Consider the following 19413-nt stretch of genomic DNA (forward strand, 5'->3'; position numbering starts at 1 on the left):
CGCCCCAGGCACTCGGGCTCAGTACAGTAAAGTTTTCCATTTTGGCTTGCTGGGATTGAGTCAGATAGTCTAATTCACATGTGATTCCAGTTACATGGCATTTGAGGACCAGACAGCTGTTAATCCACACCAGCTGGTACCAGACCCATTCCAACCAGCTGTGTGCACACTGAAAATTAGCTTTTCTTTTTTACTTTTGAATGTTAAATTTATTTTTAATAAAATCACCATTAGCACAAATCAGGCATTCCAACAACCATCTGACAGCTCATGAAAGGAGTTTTATCAAATGGAATTTACTTGAAATAAGCAATTTGTTTTTATGAAATCTGAATATCTAATTAGTAAGACCCAGTTGACTTACACAACCAGTTTAAATCGATTTCCTGAGACACTTTGGTACAATCAGGAGGGGTTTTCAATTGCTCTTATAACAGAGCTGTAAGACAGCTGTAAGACAGTGTATGCATTGACTAAAGTATTCACCCACCCAGCAGATTCTCTGGTATGCAGTGTACATCTAGCTGGGGGTCCATAGGACAGACCCCCACTGTCTTTCCCAGACAGATCACTCCACAGGTCTCACTCCTATTGAAAACCAGTAGGCTAGCGGACTGTCCAGTTCAGCCCCCCCACTACTGTCCTCATTGCAACCTCAGCTGAACCTCTACAAAGAACAGCATGGAAATGGACTGCAACTATTTCAGAGCCTAGTGGGATTAATTAGGCATTCTGGTACATTTGGCTCTCAGTCAGGAATTTTTACTTTGATGTGTCATGGATGACCAGTGCAGGAGCTTACTCTGGTACTACCAGTCTGTTTGAAAGACTCTCAGTCCAAACAAACTGGTTTATTTTCCCTGTCACAATAAACTGCATTACTCTTTTATGTAACAATACAACAGTCCTGCTCCAGGGATCCACACAGCCTTTGTCCTGCTCCATTTTGATATTTCTGTATTTTTCCATTCAATAGATCCTGTAATGTGGAAGATCTTGAGGACACAGGGATACCTTTTCCTCAGTTTATGCTAAAGCTGTATTTCGCAAGGCTTGTAAGGGGACAAGAGCAATACCTGATGATCATTCAGCTGATCTCCGATCTTCTATAGCCAATCTTTTGACACCAAGGAGTGCTCGATTCTGTTATACGAGTGTCAGTCTTCCTTCAGTCTTTCTCTGGCGGGTCTTAGGTTAGTACCACATAATTCAGTTTACTTCTCTACTTCCTGCAACACTTCGAACTTGAACCAGGTGAGAAGCTTTTTCTTTACATGGACAGGTAAAGAAGCACAGGTCTCAGTGTGCACAATATTAGGTAAGTACTTGCCCTGTATTACTTTGAGAATACTGCTTGAAAAGGAAATTATCCATAGTGACAGAGCCAGATTTTTGGAATAAATGTTGTCCCTCATACTGGATGTTACATAATGGTTTGTCCTCAGTGTTGGACGTTCTTTGCTCTGCTTTGGACTCATTTTCTTGGCTGATGCTACATGTTTTCAGCTGTTCTCCTCCATTTATTGCTGTCACAAACATCTTGTTCTTCTGTGTCAGCTGAAAAAGAATTTGTAGGTGGGTCACTTGCCAATACCCGTGTGTTTTGAACTGTGCACGAGACCTTACTGAGTTTCAGGTCCCTGGGCAAGAGGTTTGCCATCATCTGTTCATATACCTGGTATTTTGGCACATTCTGCCACATCACCACATAGAGCGTTCCTGAAGTAGCATTTTCAAGTTTTTATTTAACGTTTTCTATTGGAACATTTCTTCCTCAAGCAGGACGACGAGGTAGAAGGATCATTCTAGGGTAGGAAATGGTAGCAGTGACAAGACCCGTGTAACCTTCTGAGGGAATGCCGAGAGGCTAGTAACATTTTTCAATGACAGGGCAATATTGTAAAATACTCCATACGGGTCCTTAAAAAGATCTGTACAGTGCCGAACAAGACGGTTCCAGAACACATCCCTCCTTTATTCTGCTGGATATGAGAGAATTTTGGATTCATCCCTTTTTTACACCTCTAGTAATCATTGTAAAATTCCTGATTAGTCTGGAGTTGTTCATTGAGACAGACTACTCTAGCAATGGGAGTCCAGATACCAGCTCTACTAACAGTCCCTGCTCGATCAAACGATCGAGGTCTGCATTTCCTTCCTGACACTTTTCCTGCTAGTGAAAGATGGCACCAGAAGTATCTTTATTTCTTGTCAAGAAAATAATGTCTAAAAGATGAATCATTTACACCTGACCAGAATGCCAACTCCTTCACTTAGTATTTCAAATACTAACATTGTATGGGACCTGCTACGAAAAACTGATAAACAGACCAGAACAGGCAGCAAACTAATGTTAGGTGTCCATGAACAAAAACAGAAATTGAAATTAGGCTAATTGGTCATTTTTGTGTTCCAAGACCAAAAAGAAACAGTCAAACATGTACATACCAAATCCAGCAGCTTTATTCACTTTAGTAGAGCAAGGTAACTGAAGCTGACAAATATACATTCAATGATTACAAAGAAATGCAAGAACGCACCATGTGACCTGCTATGTAATATGAATGTGACATGGAGCCTCAGAGCTGTCAAGTGTTACAAGCAGAAGCTGCACATTCCTGGGAAGGGCCATGTCAAAGAAGGAGAGCGCACAGGGCAGCACTTCACTCGGGGTGGAACGCCAGCCTAGTGCGGGACACATACACACACCAGTCCAGATCACACCCTGATCCAGTGCCAGCCCAGTGCAGGCCAGACTCCAGTCCACATCAAACCCCGATATCCCCACGCAGCAGCACCAGAGCCTGTCTGTGCAGAGGGCAGTAAATCCGCTCTGAATGGTAATCCCCCTTCCTCCCCAGTTTTAATAGACTGACTCCATAGATCAGATCTCCAGCTCTCACGAATGAGGGTGATTTCGCACTGCGAGAGACACGAGTTTGATGTTTGGCTCCCTGGTCTGTCAACCATTGGCTTGTTTAGCAAAGTGAATTGATTTCCGTGCACCCTTTTCACACTTTTCCCCCCCCAGTGATCTACAGTCATATGAGAAGACGCAGGTAAAACCCCACGACTTGGAAACTGACAGGGTTAATGGACAGGTAGTTAGAGAGATTACTGGGTTCATGTTTTTTTTATCTGCTTGCCTCAAGTACTGCATGAACAAAAGGATACGATAATCTGAACCAACCAGGTGAAGACAGCTCAGCAGCACCAAGCAATACTACCAGGGAGGAAGGGATAATGACCTCCAACATCTAAACAGGATGTGCTGGTCAATAGCAGGTATGGGGATGCTTTTATTCTCCAGCTGCAAGATTCCACTGAAGTAGGTCTTCACAGGTCTATAAAATGTCAGCGAAAAACAAGTTGTACTGCATTCAGTTTTACCACAGAAACAGGCTATTGTGAGGCTCTCGGAAAGAAATGCCCGTTTTCACCATATTCCTTTTCTAGTCAGCATTCACTAGGCTGCGAAGCCGTCAACAGCATGATGCTCCTAAATGTTAGTGTTTGTGACAGACGAGGCACTAGGGAAAACCATGCTCTTCCTCAACAGATTGGTTGATCTGCTAGTAGCTCAGCAGGTCCAAGTTATTTCCATTCATTCACTTCTGAACCCTTTCCAATACAGAGGCGGCCAGCTTAACTGTTAACCAATATAATGGAGATGAGAACGCAACGGGAAACTGGTGAAAAATCTGAAAGCACCCTGCCTAACAAAACATGTAACATCTACTTATTCTGACCAGGAGATCGACCATGTGTCTCAGTAACTTAGCTATTGGGCTTGAAATGTATATCGCTCCAGGGATCCTCAGCTTTAGTCTGTCAGGGTCATAATCTTGCGCATGATAGGACCCTTTCAAGAAACTAGACTAGTAACTATAGACTCAAGGAAACGGATGCAGTAAGGAAGATGTTTTATTTAATCTGTGGTTTAGCACTATGGCTTGAAATGTGACCCTGATAACCCTGGAGCGGAGGATCCCCGTGTCCTACTGTTCAAGTAACTACACATCTGACTGCAGCTTCAGGCTCAGATATTGACCCTGTACTGCATATAACCCAGCTGACATTTTACCTTGGAAAGGACTGCGTTGATTGAGCTTCAGATATCCACCTGACATTAAACTGGGGTGCAGTTAAGGGTAACAGAATAACTTCACTTCAGTCAGAAAACTGAATCTCTACCACTGAGAAAATGGGAGAAAGCCTTAGGATGTATGGCTAGTCATCCTGAAGAGAACATGCATGGTGTATTTCATCACCGCTCAGGTTACACTGACAGACAACAGTAGAACAGCAGCCTATACAAAATATAGCCAGATGGGTGGTGGAACCCAAAACCACAACAGATTTATAAGAACAATTCTAGACCCTTGAGAATAACAGCCTGTTTCAGTTATATCTGATATTCTTTTGTCTTGCTTTCAATGATGGAATTATTCATCCTTAAGATGGCCAAATACATATACCAACACCAAAGGTATTGAAATCCATTACAGAACCACTACACAATGAGAAATGCAGTATTTCTAGATTGAATAAAAAGAAATTGGTCACACTGCAGTGTAACCAACCCCTTGTTCCATTGTGGATTCGGCCTAAACCTGCTGTATTATATAATTTATGTACAAACAATAAAATATGCACGAGAATTCTGCATATGAAGTAAGCATTGGAATACGCTACATTTATTATAGAAATTAGGACAGATAACCATCACTGAGATGTGCAGCAAGGCTAAAAGGCGAAGAGAACTGCATACTGCAGCTGTAAGACCAAATCCACAGTATAGCTGCTAGATCACTATAAAAGAATCTGCCAGTGTAGTCAGAGCAACAAGGTGAAGGAAAGTCATTCACATCTACGTTCATAATTGGTTTGATTTCCAACTACGAATCAGTGCTGAATAAATCATTCACGTTTCTCTTCTCGTCCATTTTCTCATTCGCGAACTTCCAAATCACAAGCAACCCCTTATGGGTTGGGTCTCGCTATTACTACATCATGGTCTTTCTTCAAACATTTTGGGTCATGTTTGCTCTACATACAGTATGACACTTAGCCAGTAATCTGGAGTTTCACATGGCAAATTCAACATTTTCCAACTTTTCCCACAACAAATTATTCAGCAGCACAGACAACTGCACTATAAAAAAAGAAAGGAGAAGCCAGCTACACAGTATCCAAGTCCTTAATACTGGTGATATTTTAATCTCACTGGTTTAAGGTTTTATGTAACAACACATTAATAAAGTATGTCGGCTAAATTGGCATCTAAATATTGAAATTAATATCCTACTTGCAAAATGCATTCAGTGAGTTTTCCTCCACGGTCAGTTACGAATTCTAAAATGCCATTTGAAGCATGTGAAAATGACAAACGCTTGATTTATAAAGTACACCTACAGATTAAATAAAACACTGATTAATAGAAGGTAATGGGTAGCTGAGGCAGTCTCCACTCATGGGTATTGAACAAGCATTTAGAAACCAACCTGGTGTCAACTTCACTCACATCTTGAATGATGCTTGCTGAGCTCCTAAACCCAAATTTGAAACTCATCACTTCTTCCCTTCGTAGCTTCATAGAAAAAAAAAAAAAAACACGCTCCCAAATTCTTATATGCTTACAACAACCTGGTGAATAAAAAATACGCTTTGTATAAACTCTTCGGCATTTATCGTCCCTTTTTGATCACAAGTCTTCTGAAAGTGCATTAAGCAGAATATTGAAAGTCTTGTTGAGCAAGATTTGGATAAGGTGTTCCTGGGGAAATAAATTTAGTCGAAAATGGAGATGTTATACAGAGTTCAGGTCTGACTGCCACAGCTTAGACAAAACAGGTCATATACAGTAGAAATGAGAAACATTCCTGTGACTCACGTACAAATTCATCACGGATGGGATAACCAGGCATCAGACCTTCGCCCGAATCTCACCAACCTGCCTCCCCTTGGCATGTGTCCGAGCCAGCACTGCCAGCGAGGAGGCCCTCCTGCAGCAGGACTGGGCAGGGCCCAGCCAGGGCTACAGATAGGCTAGTTGTTGGCATCCTCTGACTATTTGGATTTAAGAAGGGGGTTCCAATAACTCCAGGTCCCCTGGGAAAGAGAATTAAATTTCTTCTGTATTTCTAGTTTCAGCCCCTTTGCCAGGTACAAGAATAGTGGAGGTAAAAATAAATAACTTTTTCCAAACATTCAGTCCTTGTGCTACATGGAGGATTTAAAGATAGAATATCGGTGTACAGGTTCTGAGATCTGAATTCCAGAGGCTGAGCTTCAGGTGTCTGTAGGGAATCCAGCTGCACACTGGTTACAAGTAACAGGAACCATCTGTTTACAGGGGGCTTTCCTGGACCCAAAGAGCTTGTCTACGGAAGTTATCAACTCCATTGTCTAGCAGTTAGTGCAGAGAGCTGCACTGTCATAATCCCGTCAGCTCCCTCCATTCTTTACTCTTCTTTTAGAGAATGCTTCCTTATCTCACAGAGAAATAACCAAGTCGATTTTATTCGGACATTGCAAGGGGATCAGTTAATTTAAAAAAGACAACAATTCAGCGCTCAGTCTAAGCTTGTTCTACAACACATGTTTTTATCTGCCTCTCGGAAACGCTGCTCTGCGAGGCATGTTTCGTCATCAAAGCCGCTGGCGTGTTGCAGGCAGTCTCTCGCGCTGCACGGCGTGCCCTCTGCCGACACCGTACCCTCAGCCATCTCGGTGGCCCCTGGCACCCCTGCGAGGCATTACACTGAGGGCTCGGGGCCCCTGGGCTGGAAACCCTCTCTTCGGATGCAGCTCACGTCGAAGCGGGGCGTAACCTCGCAGCGCACCAGCAGGGTGTCGTCCCGCAGGTAGTCCTTCTGCCGCAGGGCGCTCAGGTGCATGAAGGTGACGTAGCCGAAGCCCTTGGGGTTGCGCTGAATGGTGGGGCGCTGGAAGGCCAGGAGGTCCGGCTTCGTCTCCATCACCTCCGTGTGGTGGTTACCGTCCGCCTGGTCCAGGATGGCGAGGCGGATGGTGCCCTGGAAGGGCCAGGAGAGCTGGCTGTCGTACTGGCCTTGCATGGTGTGCACGAAGAGGGAGATGTAGTTGGCGCAGCGCGGGGCGCTGGGGGTCTGGAGGTGGAGGCGCAGGCACAGCTTGTAGCCGGGCCGGCCCGTGTAGAAGCCCGGGCTGTGGATCACGACGGGCTGGCCGGCCTCCTGGCTGCGCTGGTAGACTGAGAAGTTCTCCACCTTCCACACGTAGATGCCGTTGCACTGCTGCGCCTCCAGCTCCCGCGCGCTCTCCTCCAGCAGGCGCACCTGCCTCTTCAGTTCGCCCACCTGCCCGCTCTGCGTCTCCGTGCGGATGCTCAGCTCCCGCAGCTGGTGGTCCTGCCGCACCAGGCGCGCCTCCAGCTGCTGAATGGTCTCGCGCAGGTGCTGGAGCGACTCGGAGCAGCCGCAGTGCGGCGAGGAGGCCGGCGCAGCCACGGCCGCCCCCGCCATGGGCTCCCGGAGTGGCAGGGGGCCAGGCACAGGCCGGCTGGGGCAGAAGTTGGCGTCGTGCATCTCCGAAGCGGGCAGCAGGCTGCCGCTCAGGCTGAGGCTGCGCAGGGAATCGGCCATGTAGCGCATGTGCATCTGGGTGAACTCCTGCATGTGCTGGGCCAGGTCGCTGCGCTGCATCTGCAAAACAGCAGCACGTTGCCGTGTTAAAACCACGTCAGCATACCAGGGAGAGCCTGGTTTGTCTTGCCCCTTTCTAGCGCAGCTTCAGAAACGGAGAAGCACTCGTGGTTATCTCCAGGAGACGCCAGATTGCGGAGCTCACCTTTTCTGGACACCCAAAGGGGCTGAACGTACAGGCCACCGGAGCTCTAAGGCAATCCATATCACAGTGATACTGCAGCTGAAAGGAAAATAACATGCTGTCAGTGCATCAGAATCCACTGACTGAAACATCTGCTTTTGTCAGTGAACTATGGATCTTACCTGTACTTGAAGACAAATCACAAATCAGTGCCAGAGAAGACAAATTAACTTAAGGATTTAAAAAACAGAAACGCGTAGCAGAACTACTCACCCTTCTAATTCTAATTGGTCTTAAATGCGTCTTAATGCTACTGTTGTAATAATTATGAACTCAGCCCACTGTCTCTTAAGACAATTCCCAAAATGATATGGACCTTGAGATGTACTAAAAGGACCTTCAGTTTTCAGAGTAGATACCTGGTGCCTCCAGGATTAAAAAACAAATCAGGAGGTAGTGAAATGAAGAGCACTGAGTGGAATCTCCTCACACCTACCTGGTCTCTGATCAGCTCCATAGTGCAGTAATCACACACTACATTTGCTAGAGGACACTCCTGCTCATGATACTGTAAAAGAAAAAGCAGTTCAAGAAAGTAAACACTGCAATTACACTACATTACTTGAATTTCAGGCACACAACAGGAGTGTTTAATTTGAAATCGCCCAAGAGCTTTATATGTCTACAAGTATTGCATGTCAGTGAGTATTGTATATTTGATCTGTCAAGAAAAAGAATCTATGAAAGCAAATTAAAATGACCAATATAGCTGCTGGAGAACCTGATACAATGACCCAGGGGCAACTAAAAAAAATATTTGGGACAGAAAGTCGGACACACTTTACTGAAAGATGTGGTGGTCTAGGACAAACTCTCCAGCCTTGCGCGTGAGGAAGACTTCATGAGAACCTTCCAGGAACCGTCTGGTGGTCTATTTCGCCAGCAGCAGTGGATGCAGACAGGACCCGTTTCCTGAAAGCCTCTTCTTCTTCAATCAGGTGACCAATAATCCAATTATCTGCTCCAGGAGTGGACCGTTTCAAGCTCAGTGCACCGACATTGAGTTGAGCTACAGCACCAACTGCAGTGAGCTGCTCCTCAAGCCTGTCTTCCCAGAGCCCTGAATGAGCAGGGATCTCTTCCCCGCTGCCTTCAATGTTCTTTTTCTCTACTCAAGGGAAGTTTCTCTCCTCTTTTCCGTCCTACTCTCAGTCGCTGTATCGGCTCGCCAGCCCCTTTTCAGACTTCCCTCAGGGTGACATGGAGCCCCTTTTCACTGGGCGTCTCATCCTGAATGGCAGACAGCTCACTGTGCTTTCTGTACCACTGCTCACAAGGCAGACATGCCTCTCCCCTCTCCACTGCATACGAGCAGCTCACCAATTCTCAATTCACACACCTTCACCACGTCAGTCTTTCACTTTCAGCTGCGTCAAGCTGCAGCTCACCACTGGCAGCCTACTGGAGCTCAGCAGGTGTGAGCCTGGCCAGTACCTGGATGGGAGACCTGCTGGGAAAGTAAAGGCTGCTGCTGGAAGAGGTGTTAGTGGGGCCAGTAGGGGGAGCTCACCCTGCGATCTGTGTGGGTCCTAATGCCCCAGTATAGTGACGAGGACACTATACTTTAAAAATTTCTCCATCCTTCTGATGACATATAAAACCTGACTCTCCATGGTCATTAAAATCCCAGGGCTGCTTGAAAACAGTAGGGGTGTAACCCTGGTCTTCTGGCCAAATTTCCCACCATGCATTAAGTGCAGTAACGGATCATTTTCACAATGCCTCCATCCCTGGCACAGTGCAGCACTCACCTTGCTCTCCTCAAACACCACCGGGCAGGCGCAGTTCACGCAGGGGACGATGCGACGTGGGCACTCCTGGGTCTCATGCTGCCCCAGGTAGCTCTTGCACACTGACATGTGGCACAACAGACAGACCACCATGGCAAACACGCACTCCGCCACGTGAGCCTGCGGAGATGGGCACAGGAACAGCAGAGACAGTCAGCCCGCCGGGCAGAGAACTGGAGCGCCAGGGCAACGCCTGCTCGCCCCCCCTTCCCACAATTGCCACCGCACCCAGCTTGGCGTCGTGCGGTTTCCAGGCTTGAGGGAACTGTGGGATTCAAAGTTAACCTTTTCAACACTTTCTCCACATAACATTCCTCAAGATTTGAGTTTGTCCTTTAAAAAACAGTGTGGACGCTTCAAATGGACATGCACCAAGTAAAATGTGCAGCTGTCGCAATGCTTTTTTGATAAAGCACAATATGATAACCTCAACTAAATCGCATCTACAGTATACCTATTTCACACATTTTCTATGTGATGCTCAATTACTGGTGATCATGTAGCACCTACAGGAGTAAAACCTCTAGCATATTTTATTATGTGTGTGCTCTGTGGCGGACTGGCGTCCCATCCAGGGTGTAACATCCTGGCACCCATTGCTTGCTGGGATAGACTCTGATCCCCTGCTACCCTGAATTGGACAAAAAATTTACAGATCTCACACCTTGAGGGGCTTAGGGTCCTGAGGCAGCTGTTCGCTGTGCCCTATTTATAGCAGCAATCTTAAATACAGTACTGTATTCTAAAGGAACAATAAGTTTCACACAGTTCCACAAGACATGACCGACAGACAAATTTGAAAATGCACAGTGAAGTTTTCAGGCTATTGATGATCCTATAATCAATAAAAAGCAAATGAATTTAAACTACTTGAAACCACAGCAGACTGTGCAGTTAACAGATTTAAACATCTTTCCACTTGAAGCAATACCTGTCGGCAACAAACATAAAAGAAAAAATTCATAATAACAAGGGAAGTAAAAACAAACTGTTGCTTTGTGCCCTTTATAGACAAAACCAGGAATGCTCAGCAGTAAAAAACAGAGAAAGTCACCACCACATGACAGTTTAGTAACCAAAAAAATGTAGTACATGGGCAATTTTAAGATTCAATAAAGGGACAAATGTGTCTAAATACTGTAGTATCTTGCATTCCCCAACTTTGACAAGAGAGTGAATATATTTGAGTGGTCCAGTCACAGTCCTGACTTGAATCCAATACAAACTTTATGATGAGGCTTAATGATTGCCATCTTGACACAGTAACCAACAAACCTCAGAACTGGCAGAAAAAATGGGCAAAATGCCACTAATGCAAATCTTTAATTAGAGACCTATACAGAAATACTGACAGAAGTAATTAGTGCTAAAGGTGATTCCATACAGCAACATACAGTTGAATATTTATGTAACCAGCATATTTAGGTTCTTTACATATCTTAGTTGCGGTTTTGCTAACCTTCAACCTCCTCACATATTACAGTGTTCAGTTTCGTCATTACGAGTTTGAATAAAAAAAAGTGTTATTTGGAATATGAATATATACATGGATGGCAAGGCACTAAACCCACAATGCAAGTCAAAATTTACCAGGCAATTTGGCTTCACTGTTACTGTGCAGTTTATTTCCTTTGGTTACAGTATTTTCTGCCATAACATCATGCTGAAATGCCATATCACCTACAGAAATATGTCTGAAGGTTAACACATTATGTAAATTTGCTGACAGTCACCCAACAGACACCACACAAAAGCATTCTTTCATGATTGTGGTTTAAACAGCCATGACTGAAATATGCTGAGACTTCTTGTAACTCTTGAAAAAACAGCCTGAAATTCAAAAGCGCCAGTAACACATTTAAAAGAAAGCGCAGTTCGAGACAAAATCTGCTTGCAAGAAAGCCTCTTTTGCTGCTTCGGCAACTCAAAGGATAGCAGGTTTAATAAATAACGCCTCCTACCTCTAACATGCCTAAAGTTAAAGCAATTGTAGGTCTCACAGCTTGAACTGCTCCAAAAGCAGCCGAAAGACTAAAGAAATCCAGTCATTTTAGCAGCTAACATTTGTCTTTGCATTTATCCTATTGACTGCATTTGTAAAGAAACATTTTAAATGTGAAACATGAGAAGCTCTTTGAGTTGGGGTTCATAGGCTAGTGTCTAGGGCTAGTTTAATAATCGGTTCAGCTTGTTATAATACAACTTTACATCCTCAAACAAACAACAGGAGGACAAAGCAAAGAGTTTCTGAAAAACAGCTGTGTAGTTGATTTAATATTTGAACTGAGGATGCCGACTAGGGTCTTCGTTCTTGACCCAATAAATAGGATTTTGATTCACAGCGACTTAAAGCTGTACATGACATCTTGTGTTGCTCTTATACGAGACAGCGGAATGGAAACCCCCCGGAAACCCCAGACAGGAAGCAGAAGGGAACGAAGCCGGCCGCTGCAGTCGAGCCCTACCTCGAGGTGACGCAGCTCCATCTTCTGGCTGCAGCCCTGGTTGGGGCAGCGCACGGTGAGGGACAGGATCTCCCGCTTGGCAAAGTTGTCTGGGAACAGCTGGTCCTCGGTAAGGACCTCATTGTCCACGGGACACTTCTGCCCTGCGTCCCTGCAGAAACAGAGCACTGGGGCCTCAGGGAAAAGAGCGCCACCTGGAGACAAGCATGTTCATTACCGCCAAGGGGCCTGAATGGCACCACTCAACGCTGACCCTGGAACACGCACCATGAGCCAAGGCAAGTCAATAAGCTGTTTTCATTCCATATGGTTTCCTTCTAAATTGTTTCAACACTTAATTTTACCACATTCTATAACGCTCCCAAATCGGCCAAATCACTTGAATCTGTTGATAGCCTGGTTACATAATTTACCAATTTTGCTTTCCTTTAAACTAACTAAACATTTTGTTTTCGTAAGTCTAACAACATTGCAGAAACTCAAACTGAACACATGTTAAGTTTGTACAGTTCATTTACATTTAAGCCCTTCTTACTAAGCTAAGAAGCTAAGTGCTATTTACTGGCGACATCTCACCCCCAGGGGCTGCTTTCCATTCTACTTGAAGAACCACTTTTTATCTTGAGAGTCACTGTTTCCATTTCCACTGCAGCTATGGTGTGGAATTTTTTCTGGGAAACACTCTATCCAGCACTGCCACTGTAGACCAAAACCACACAGCTACCCACAGAATGAGTGACTGGAGGGATCCCTGCGCAGTAATCCAGGGATTTGGCCTTAATTCTCTTCCAGCTCTCATCCCAGTACAACTCCTTATATGTCAGGCTAATGGGACCTTAGACTACTAGCTTGATTGGAGAGCTGTTCTACTTTTAGTTAATAATTAGTAATGACCATGTGCCAGGTGTTCAGCTTCACATTTATACTTGTTTAAGTACACGGTTTCCTAGGTCAGGTTCACGGAACTAAAGCAGCTGAACCTGGCACACTTACTCACTGCTGATGAGCCAGTTAACGGATTTCATCACCTCTGCACGATTCTTGGTAGTTTTGCCCCAGTCAAGGTTAGATTTGTTTAAATTGACCTTGGACTAATGCCACCAGTACATATGAACACATTAATAAGATTGTAAAACAGAATAGATGAAGATCTACAGGATGAAACACCCACTAAGAAGCACAACATACAGTATGTAGATTCAGTCACATTATATGCAGACAGACAGATGCACTTCTTCACCCTAAATAAGAAAAATTTAAGGTCCTTTCTGAATAATAGATCATTGGGGAAATTATTTTTTTAATTTGAAAGTGAGAAATTCCCGTTTCAGCCCGCCCCAAAATGTGGCTTTAACCACAAAGTGATTAATACTGCAAAAAATCTTTTTAGTCAGGGTTTCATTGGTATACAGCACAGCCACTGTCATAATTAAGTAATTAGGGACTTACTGAGGAGTTAAGATTCAAATGCTACTTCCATTTTTGAAAATGGGACTTGTTTAAAATCTGCTTTGTCTTGAATACACAGTATGAAAAATATGCTGCATCAGTACAGTTCACGTACTGTAGGAGGCTGACTAGCACACCTTGCACAAAGATGGTGTCACTCAATTCACCAGCTCTGCGAGATTGCGATTCACGCTCGCCGCACTGGAGAGCAGCACAGCCTCCTTTCCCAGAGCCATGAAAAGGTCTTGACCCAGGAAAGAGGCTGGAGGTACTCCGACGGCCATTTAATGTGCATTTAGAGTTAAGAGACTAATTACAGGTGGAACCATTCCACACTTTGAAATGAGACTTGTGCCGTCTCCATGCAAACAGGGATGTGCACAGTGACCTTTCCCGCACATCAAAGGTCAGTTTAATTCAAGAGAAAAGAAGCAGCTGCCTCTTTATTCAAGCTCCACCTCTCTGGAACTGTTGCTGCCTGTTGGAAATCTATTCTTAAGACTCCCCTTTTAAAACTTGGTTATTTTATCTAATTCATTGCTAGATACAATTGATTTAATCTCGTATTTTATAAAAAGTAAAATAAATAAATTGTGAATAAATTGTCAGTTTTAATTAAAAATGATAACCTTGTTGCCAACTGTGCGCCCATTTTATATCTAAGAAGAAGTTGAAGTCTGCTCTATAAAGAGAATTAAAAATGCTAACTTTTGTACACTCCTGATTGACAAACTATTAGAAGACCTATATCTGTATGGAAGCTGCTTTAAAAAAAATGAAAACAGTGAACTGGGTTCTGTTGTAAAAGGTCTTGGTAATAACAGAATTGCAGTCCCAATTTCTCAGACTGCTAATGAGATCTTGGTAACAAAATAAATTCATTGACATTATCGAAAAATTTTACAAGCTAATTATCTTCAAATTAAGCACAAAATCCTAAACTTTGTGAAAGTGGATAGGTGCTACTGTTCACAATCAAAAACCCCTGCCTGCTTGTTTACAGTGCAATAAGGCTGCTTCACCTCACTGGACGTTTCGCTGCCTCATCGAATTGCAGAATATGACGTGGCGAAAACCTGGAAAGTTGGTCTATTTTTATGTTTTACACGTTACTGTGGTCACCTTACGGTCATCATGGTTTGAAAGGCGCTCATCAGTGCCGATTCTTTCCAACCCAGAACTATAAAAACCGCGGTGCAGCTCCCCTTTGAAACCCGACGGACAGCTCAACAGGACTGAAGCCCAGAAGAGGGGGATTCCCTGGACCAGGAGGGGGACCTCGCCCAGGGGGCCTCACCTTAGGGACTTCTCGATGCAGCCCCGGCAGAAGCGATGGCCGCAGGGCGTCTGGACGGCCTCCCTCAGGGCCATCAGGCAGATGGGGCACTCGTACTTGCTCTCCAGGGGCGGGTCGAACTCCACGTCGTAGCCCTGCGTGTGCGCGCTGGCCTCGTGGGAGCTGAGGGTGCCCCAGCCGTCCCCCTTGTCGGCGCAGGCCGCGGCGCAGGCCGAGGCCACGGCCCCACAGCAGGCGCTGCCCAGGCCGTCCTTCTCCAGCTCGCAGCTCGACTGGCTCATGGCCAGGCCCTGCAGAGCGGAAACGGGGGACACGCGGGCTGGTTTCAGCACGGAGCGCCACGGGGAGCCAGGGCCCTGTCCCGGCAAGTCGCGTCACGGGACGAGGACTCACAGCAGGGCCAATTCTCAGACCCCCATTATCCCACCAGCGTGTCCTGGGACTGCACGGGGACACTGGAGAACATACAAGCTCCCCACAGACAGCACTGCTAGCTCAAAAACAGGCTACGGGAAACTACCCATAAAGCCAAGTGACCCAATACCAGTGTTCACATTAAGAAAAAATGTGAACATTTCATGTGCCTCTGTCCTATGAAATGAAATTATATATTAACTTTATAATGAAAAGCATGAGTTCAAAGTGAAAATCTGGCAACAGACAAATGTTGTTTTTCACTTTGACTTGCAGCACTAGCTTAAATTCTTCTGGAGCACAGAAAATTAGACTCATTTTCTCCCTAGGGCAAAATGCCTTCTAAGTTACCCTCTTATTATGAAGACCAACCATTCCTATTTCTGCAGTTGTAGGGACTCGCTTCAAATTCCTAAACCTGTGATGATGACAAAACAGCTAAAAGACACCACCCTTAAGCTACAGAGTAAATGGCAGGTGGTCTAGCCAGTTTCCCAGCTAACACTAAAAAGCACAGGGCACTGAAATGTTAAAGGCCAGGACCTAAGGTTAAAAGGTCTGTTACAATTGTTGCTCAGTATTTTTCGACTTGAGTTTCTGCAGTTAGAGTGCCACCTACAGATCAACCACAGGCATTGCATTGCCGAGATCTTGGGGATGATATCGGTGAGGAAAAATACTACAAATTAATCAGGAAATGTACAATAACATTAAAATCAATATTAAATTAACTGCCCATATTAAAATCAAACAGTCCCAATACAATTACATATAGAACATGGGCGGAGCGGTGGCTCTGTGGCTAAGGATCTGTGCCTGTGGCTGGGATTTTGCCAGTTCAAATCCTGCGGCTGGCAGAGGAATCCTACTCTGTTGGGCCCCTGAGCAAGGCCCTTAACCCCAACTGCTCCAGGGGCGCTGTACAATGGCTGATCCTGCGCTCTGACCCCAAGCTTCTCTCCCTGTCTGTGTGTCTCAGGGAGATCAAGCTGGGGTATGCGAAAAGACGAATTCCTAATGCAAGAAATTGTATAGGGCTAATAAAGCAACATTATTATTATTATTATTAGAACAGAATGCAGCAAAAAAAAACAGCTGTATCAGGTATCTTGTCTTTGTGCATCACATGAATGTAGAAAGCCGGTATTTGTAACATGGGCATGGAAGTGTTTGTCAACCCATTTCTTGTTCTGACAAGTTGACATGGATCCACGGACACACACCAGTCCCCCTCATCAAAGTTCTCACCTTGAAGACAGCACTCTTTCCGAATTCGCTCTGTGGCAGTCTTCCTGGCTTAAATGTCTACAGGACGCCTTCCCAGAAGAGGGAGTGTTTGACCATGGTGTTTTTTCCCTCCAAGTCACAAATTTCCACCCTCTGTGCTGGGGTCTTTAAGGAGCAGTGTTCATTTTCTTCCTTTCACCTTCTATCTGATGGACAAAGCCTCCCATAACTTCATCATAATTCCATAATTTTCCACTTGGGACAGAGCTACACCACTTCCTTTCTCTTTCACCAAAGCATGGAATGTATGTTTTCTTCAAACACGACTACTTGGCTTCATCCTCCTTGCTTCTAGAACAAAATAAATGGCTGCTTTTAATCTTGAAGAAAGGGAGTTCTTTTCCTGCTCTCAAACTGAAGCAGCCTGGTATTTCTCCAGTCCGTAATCGCACGGACCGCCGCGCTACGATTACTCCAGCAGCCAGGGTCCCGCCTCGCTACCTCTGGGGCTGACAAGCTGTTTCCAACACAGTCTGTGGACCTACAAGACCAACAAGAAAAAGAGACATTACAGACTCTTCCTTACACAAAAGGAGAATGAAGTGCACTGCCCAGGGTTTGTAAAGCCCAAGAAACAAACTATAACAGACGTTTTAGGTGTCGACAATTTTAAAAAGACAACATCCTCACATTTACCATCGAACAAGGGAACTACCTTTCATTTCCCCACATCCGATTAGGAGTCATATTTCACTTCCAATACTGCCCCTGCACCAAGCCAGAACATGGCATGTATCAGTGGGTGTACAGATGTAGATTCTTGAAAAAAATGTATTGATGATCTGCAAAAGCAAAAGCGTTTTTCTCAGGTTGTGCTATTCTCTTACAATCTTACACAAAGATGATGAGACAAGGGATATGTGGAGCATCTGATATGGGCATAGGAAGTGCTAAAGTAAGCCAATATTTTGGAATCACCAATTGTTTTTTTAGGCTCACAACTCCATATCCTGCGATGCACAAAGAGAAAAAGGAGCCAAGACGCACTCTTCCGAGATGCGGCAATCTCCACACTGACTTACAGGGGAGTCAGCACCGATTGGTGCAGCTCTGTCTCTCTCACTGATGTAACTGCAGGTCGGCAGGTGCGCGGCAAGTCATATGACTTTTAAAACACTTCAGAATAAAGAGGGTTATTATTTTTTTAAAATGTGTTAAAACTGGGTGGCACGGTGGCGCTGTGGTGAGCATTGCTGCCTCACAGCGCTGGGGTCCCGAGTTCAACTCCCAAGGCGCTGTCTTTCTGATGTGCTCCCACAGCCAAAAACATGCTGGTACTGTAGGTCAACTGGCTTCAGGGAAAGCTGAGCCTGGTGCGAGTGAGTGTGTCCGCCCTGGAAGAGACTGGTGTCCCATCCAGGGTGTACCCTGCCTTGCGTCAGATGCTTGCTTGGATAGACTTGCCGGCTCCCCGGGACACAGAATTGGAAGCAGCAGTGAGAAAATACAATGCCTGGATCAATAACATACAAAACAAGTAAAATACAAGTACATTTCTAGAGCCGAACTTGCGTTCGTTTACAACGACCATGTTTGTGGCTTTCAATCGGTAACCGTTTCCAATAGATGTAGTTACTCTAAGAGTATAAAAGCGGCAGTTCGGAGCTTCTCGCACTGAAAAAGTCTCGGACGTTGATGCACAATTAAAGCAGCTGACATTTTACATTTAAACCCAACATTAAAGTCATCGAGGGGATCAGAAAGCTTTTCAAGAAATGAGAAGGGGAGTTGTACGTGCTGATAGCACATTGCCGCAACTACAGTAATAGACGTTTTATTCCTACAGATAAAGTGTGACCTACACAAGTGACCGTTTTTCTCGGCAGTAATTCTAAAGGTTGAAATCTATCACACATTCCCACGCCTAGCTAAAAGCATCGCTGCAACTCCACGTCCATTAATTAATAAGGATTTTTTTCAAGTCCGATCCGATCTGTTCGAGCCCTAAAATATGGGTTGGCAACCAGTGATTTTCCCCACTGTTTGTTTGATCAAACATACTCACTGTACTGTAGCTACTGCACACACAAGTTTACTTCATATCATTCCCCATACAATCGAAAGCAGACACACGAAAAACGACGATTAAAGCGGCACGTTTTTGCCATTTGAGGGAAGTGAGTGACAGGACTAAATTTATTAAAACTAACAAGCCGAGGGGAAGTCCTTGAACGCCCATCTGAAGCACTTTCCAAACCATTAAGAGAAACCCCTAATCTAACTGCTTGACGACAGTTATTTCGCGTAGAGTATCACTCTTACTCGAGTTGAAGAAATCCCCATGGAAAAGGCACAAAATAAGGACATTTACCAACACTGACATCTTAGCTCGTCCTGTAAAAAAAAAAACCCGTAAAAAACAAGACACGCGAAACAAGTAATGGATAACTACGCTGAACATTAAATAAATGTGCCACATAAGAGTTCATTTAAAAAGACCCAGGCTTTGACAGCTTGACCTGTCCTGGATGCAGACGCCTGCACTGCTGAACTTTTGAAGACAAGGCGGCGACTTCACGGAACTGCGCCGAAATGAACCACTTGAGCAAAGCGGCCTCCCGCTGCTGTACAGGGGTCCCCGATCACCCCCCTTTCTCCGGGGAACCGCTACAAACCCAAGCAGCCGCCGAACTGGTGGGTTTAGACCCGTCTTACCCCCCAGGAGCGAGAATAATCCGCATTCACTTCTCCGTCCGCACTAGCGTCTGACGAGTCAAGAACGTCCGGACATCGCGAACTCGGGGGAGCGCCGCTTCCCCGGGCGCCCCCTACTGACAGGGAGGTTTATGACCTCGGTGTTCTGCTCAAACACACCTGAATAAATAACTTTTCTCTGTGCACA

The 19413-nt window shown here is 45.0% G+C and overlaps 1 protein-coding gene across 1 annotated transcript; it reads right to left on the reverse strand.

The window, feature by feature from the left end:
* Positions 1 to 5191: 5191 nt before the first annotated feature.
* Positions 5192 to 19311, reverse strand: traf6 (TNF receptor-associated factor 6). The gene is made up of 8 exons (XM_088934900.1): positions 19227 to 19311; positions 16533 to 17052; positions 14871 to 15160; positions 12125 to 12275; positions 9621 to 9779; positions 8306 to 8377; positions 7831 to 7908; positions 5192 to 7685 (listed from the first exon to the last, which is right to left on the reverse strand). Exons 3-8 carry the CDS (start codon positions 15149 to 15151, stop codon positions 6759 to 6761), a joined length of 1668 nt encoding a protein of 555 aa, XP_088791026.1. The 5' UTR covers positions 15152 to 15160; positions 16533 to 17052; positions 19227 to 19311; the 3' UTR covers positions 5192 to 6758.
* Between the last annotated feature and the right edge of the window lie 102 nt (positions 19312 to 19413).

Source organism: Atractosteus spatula, chromosome 16 (assembly GCF_055471065.1).
Source record: "Atractosteus spatula isolate fAtrSpa1 chromosome 16, fAtrSpa1.hap1, whole genome shotgun sequence".
NCBI classification, from domain to species: Eukaryota; Metazoa; Chordata; class Actinopteri; order Semionotiformes; family Lepisosteidae; genus Atractosteus; species Atractosteus spatula.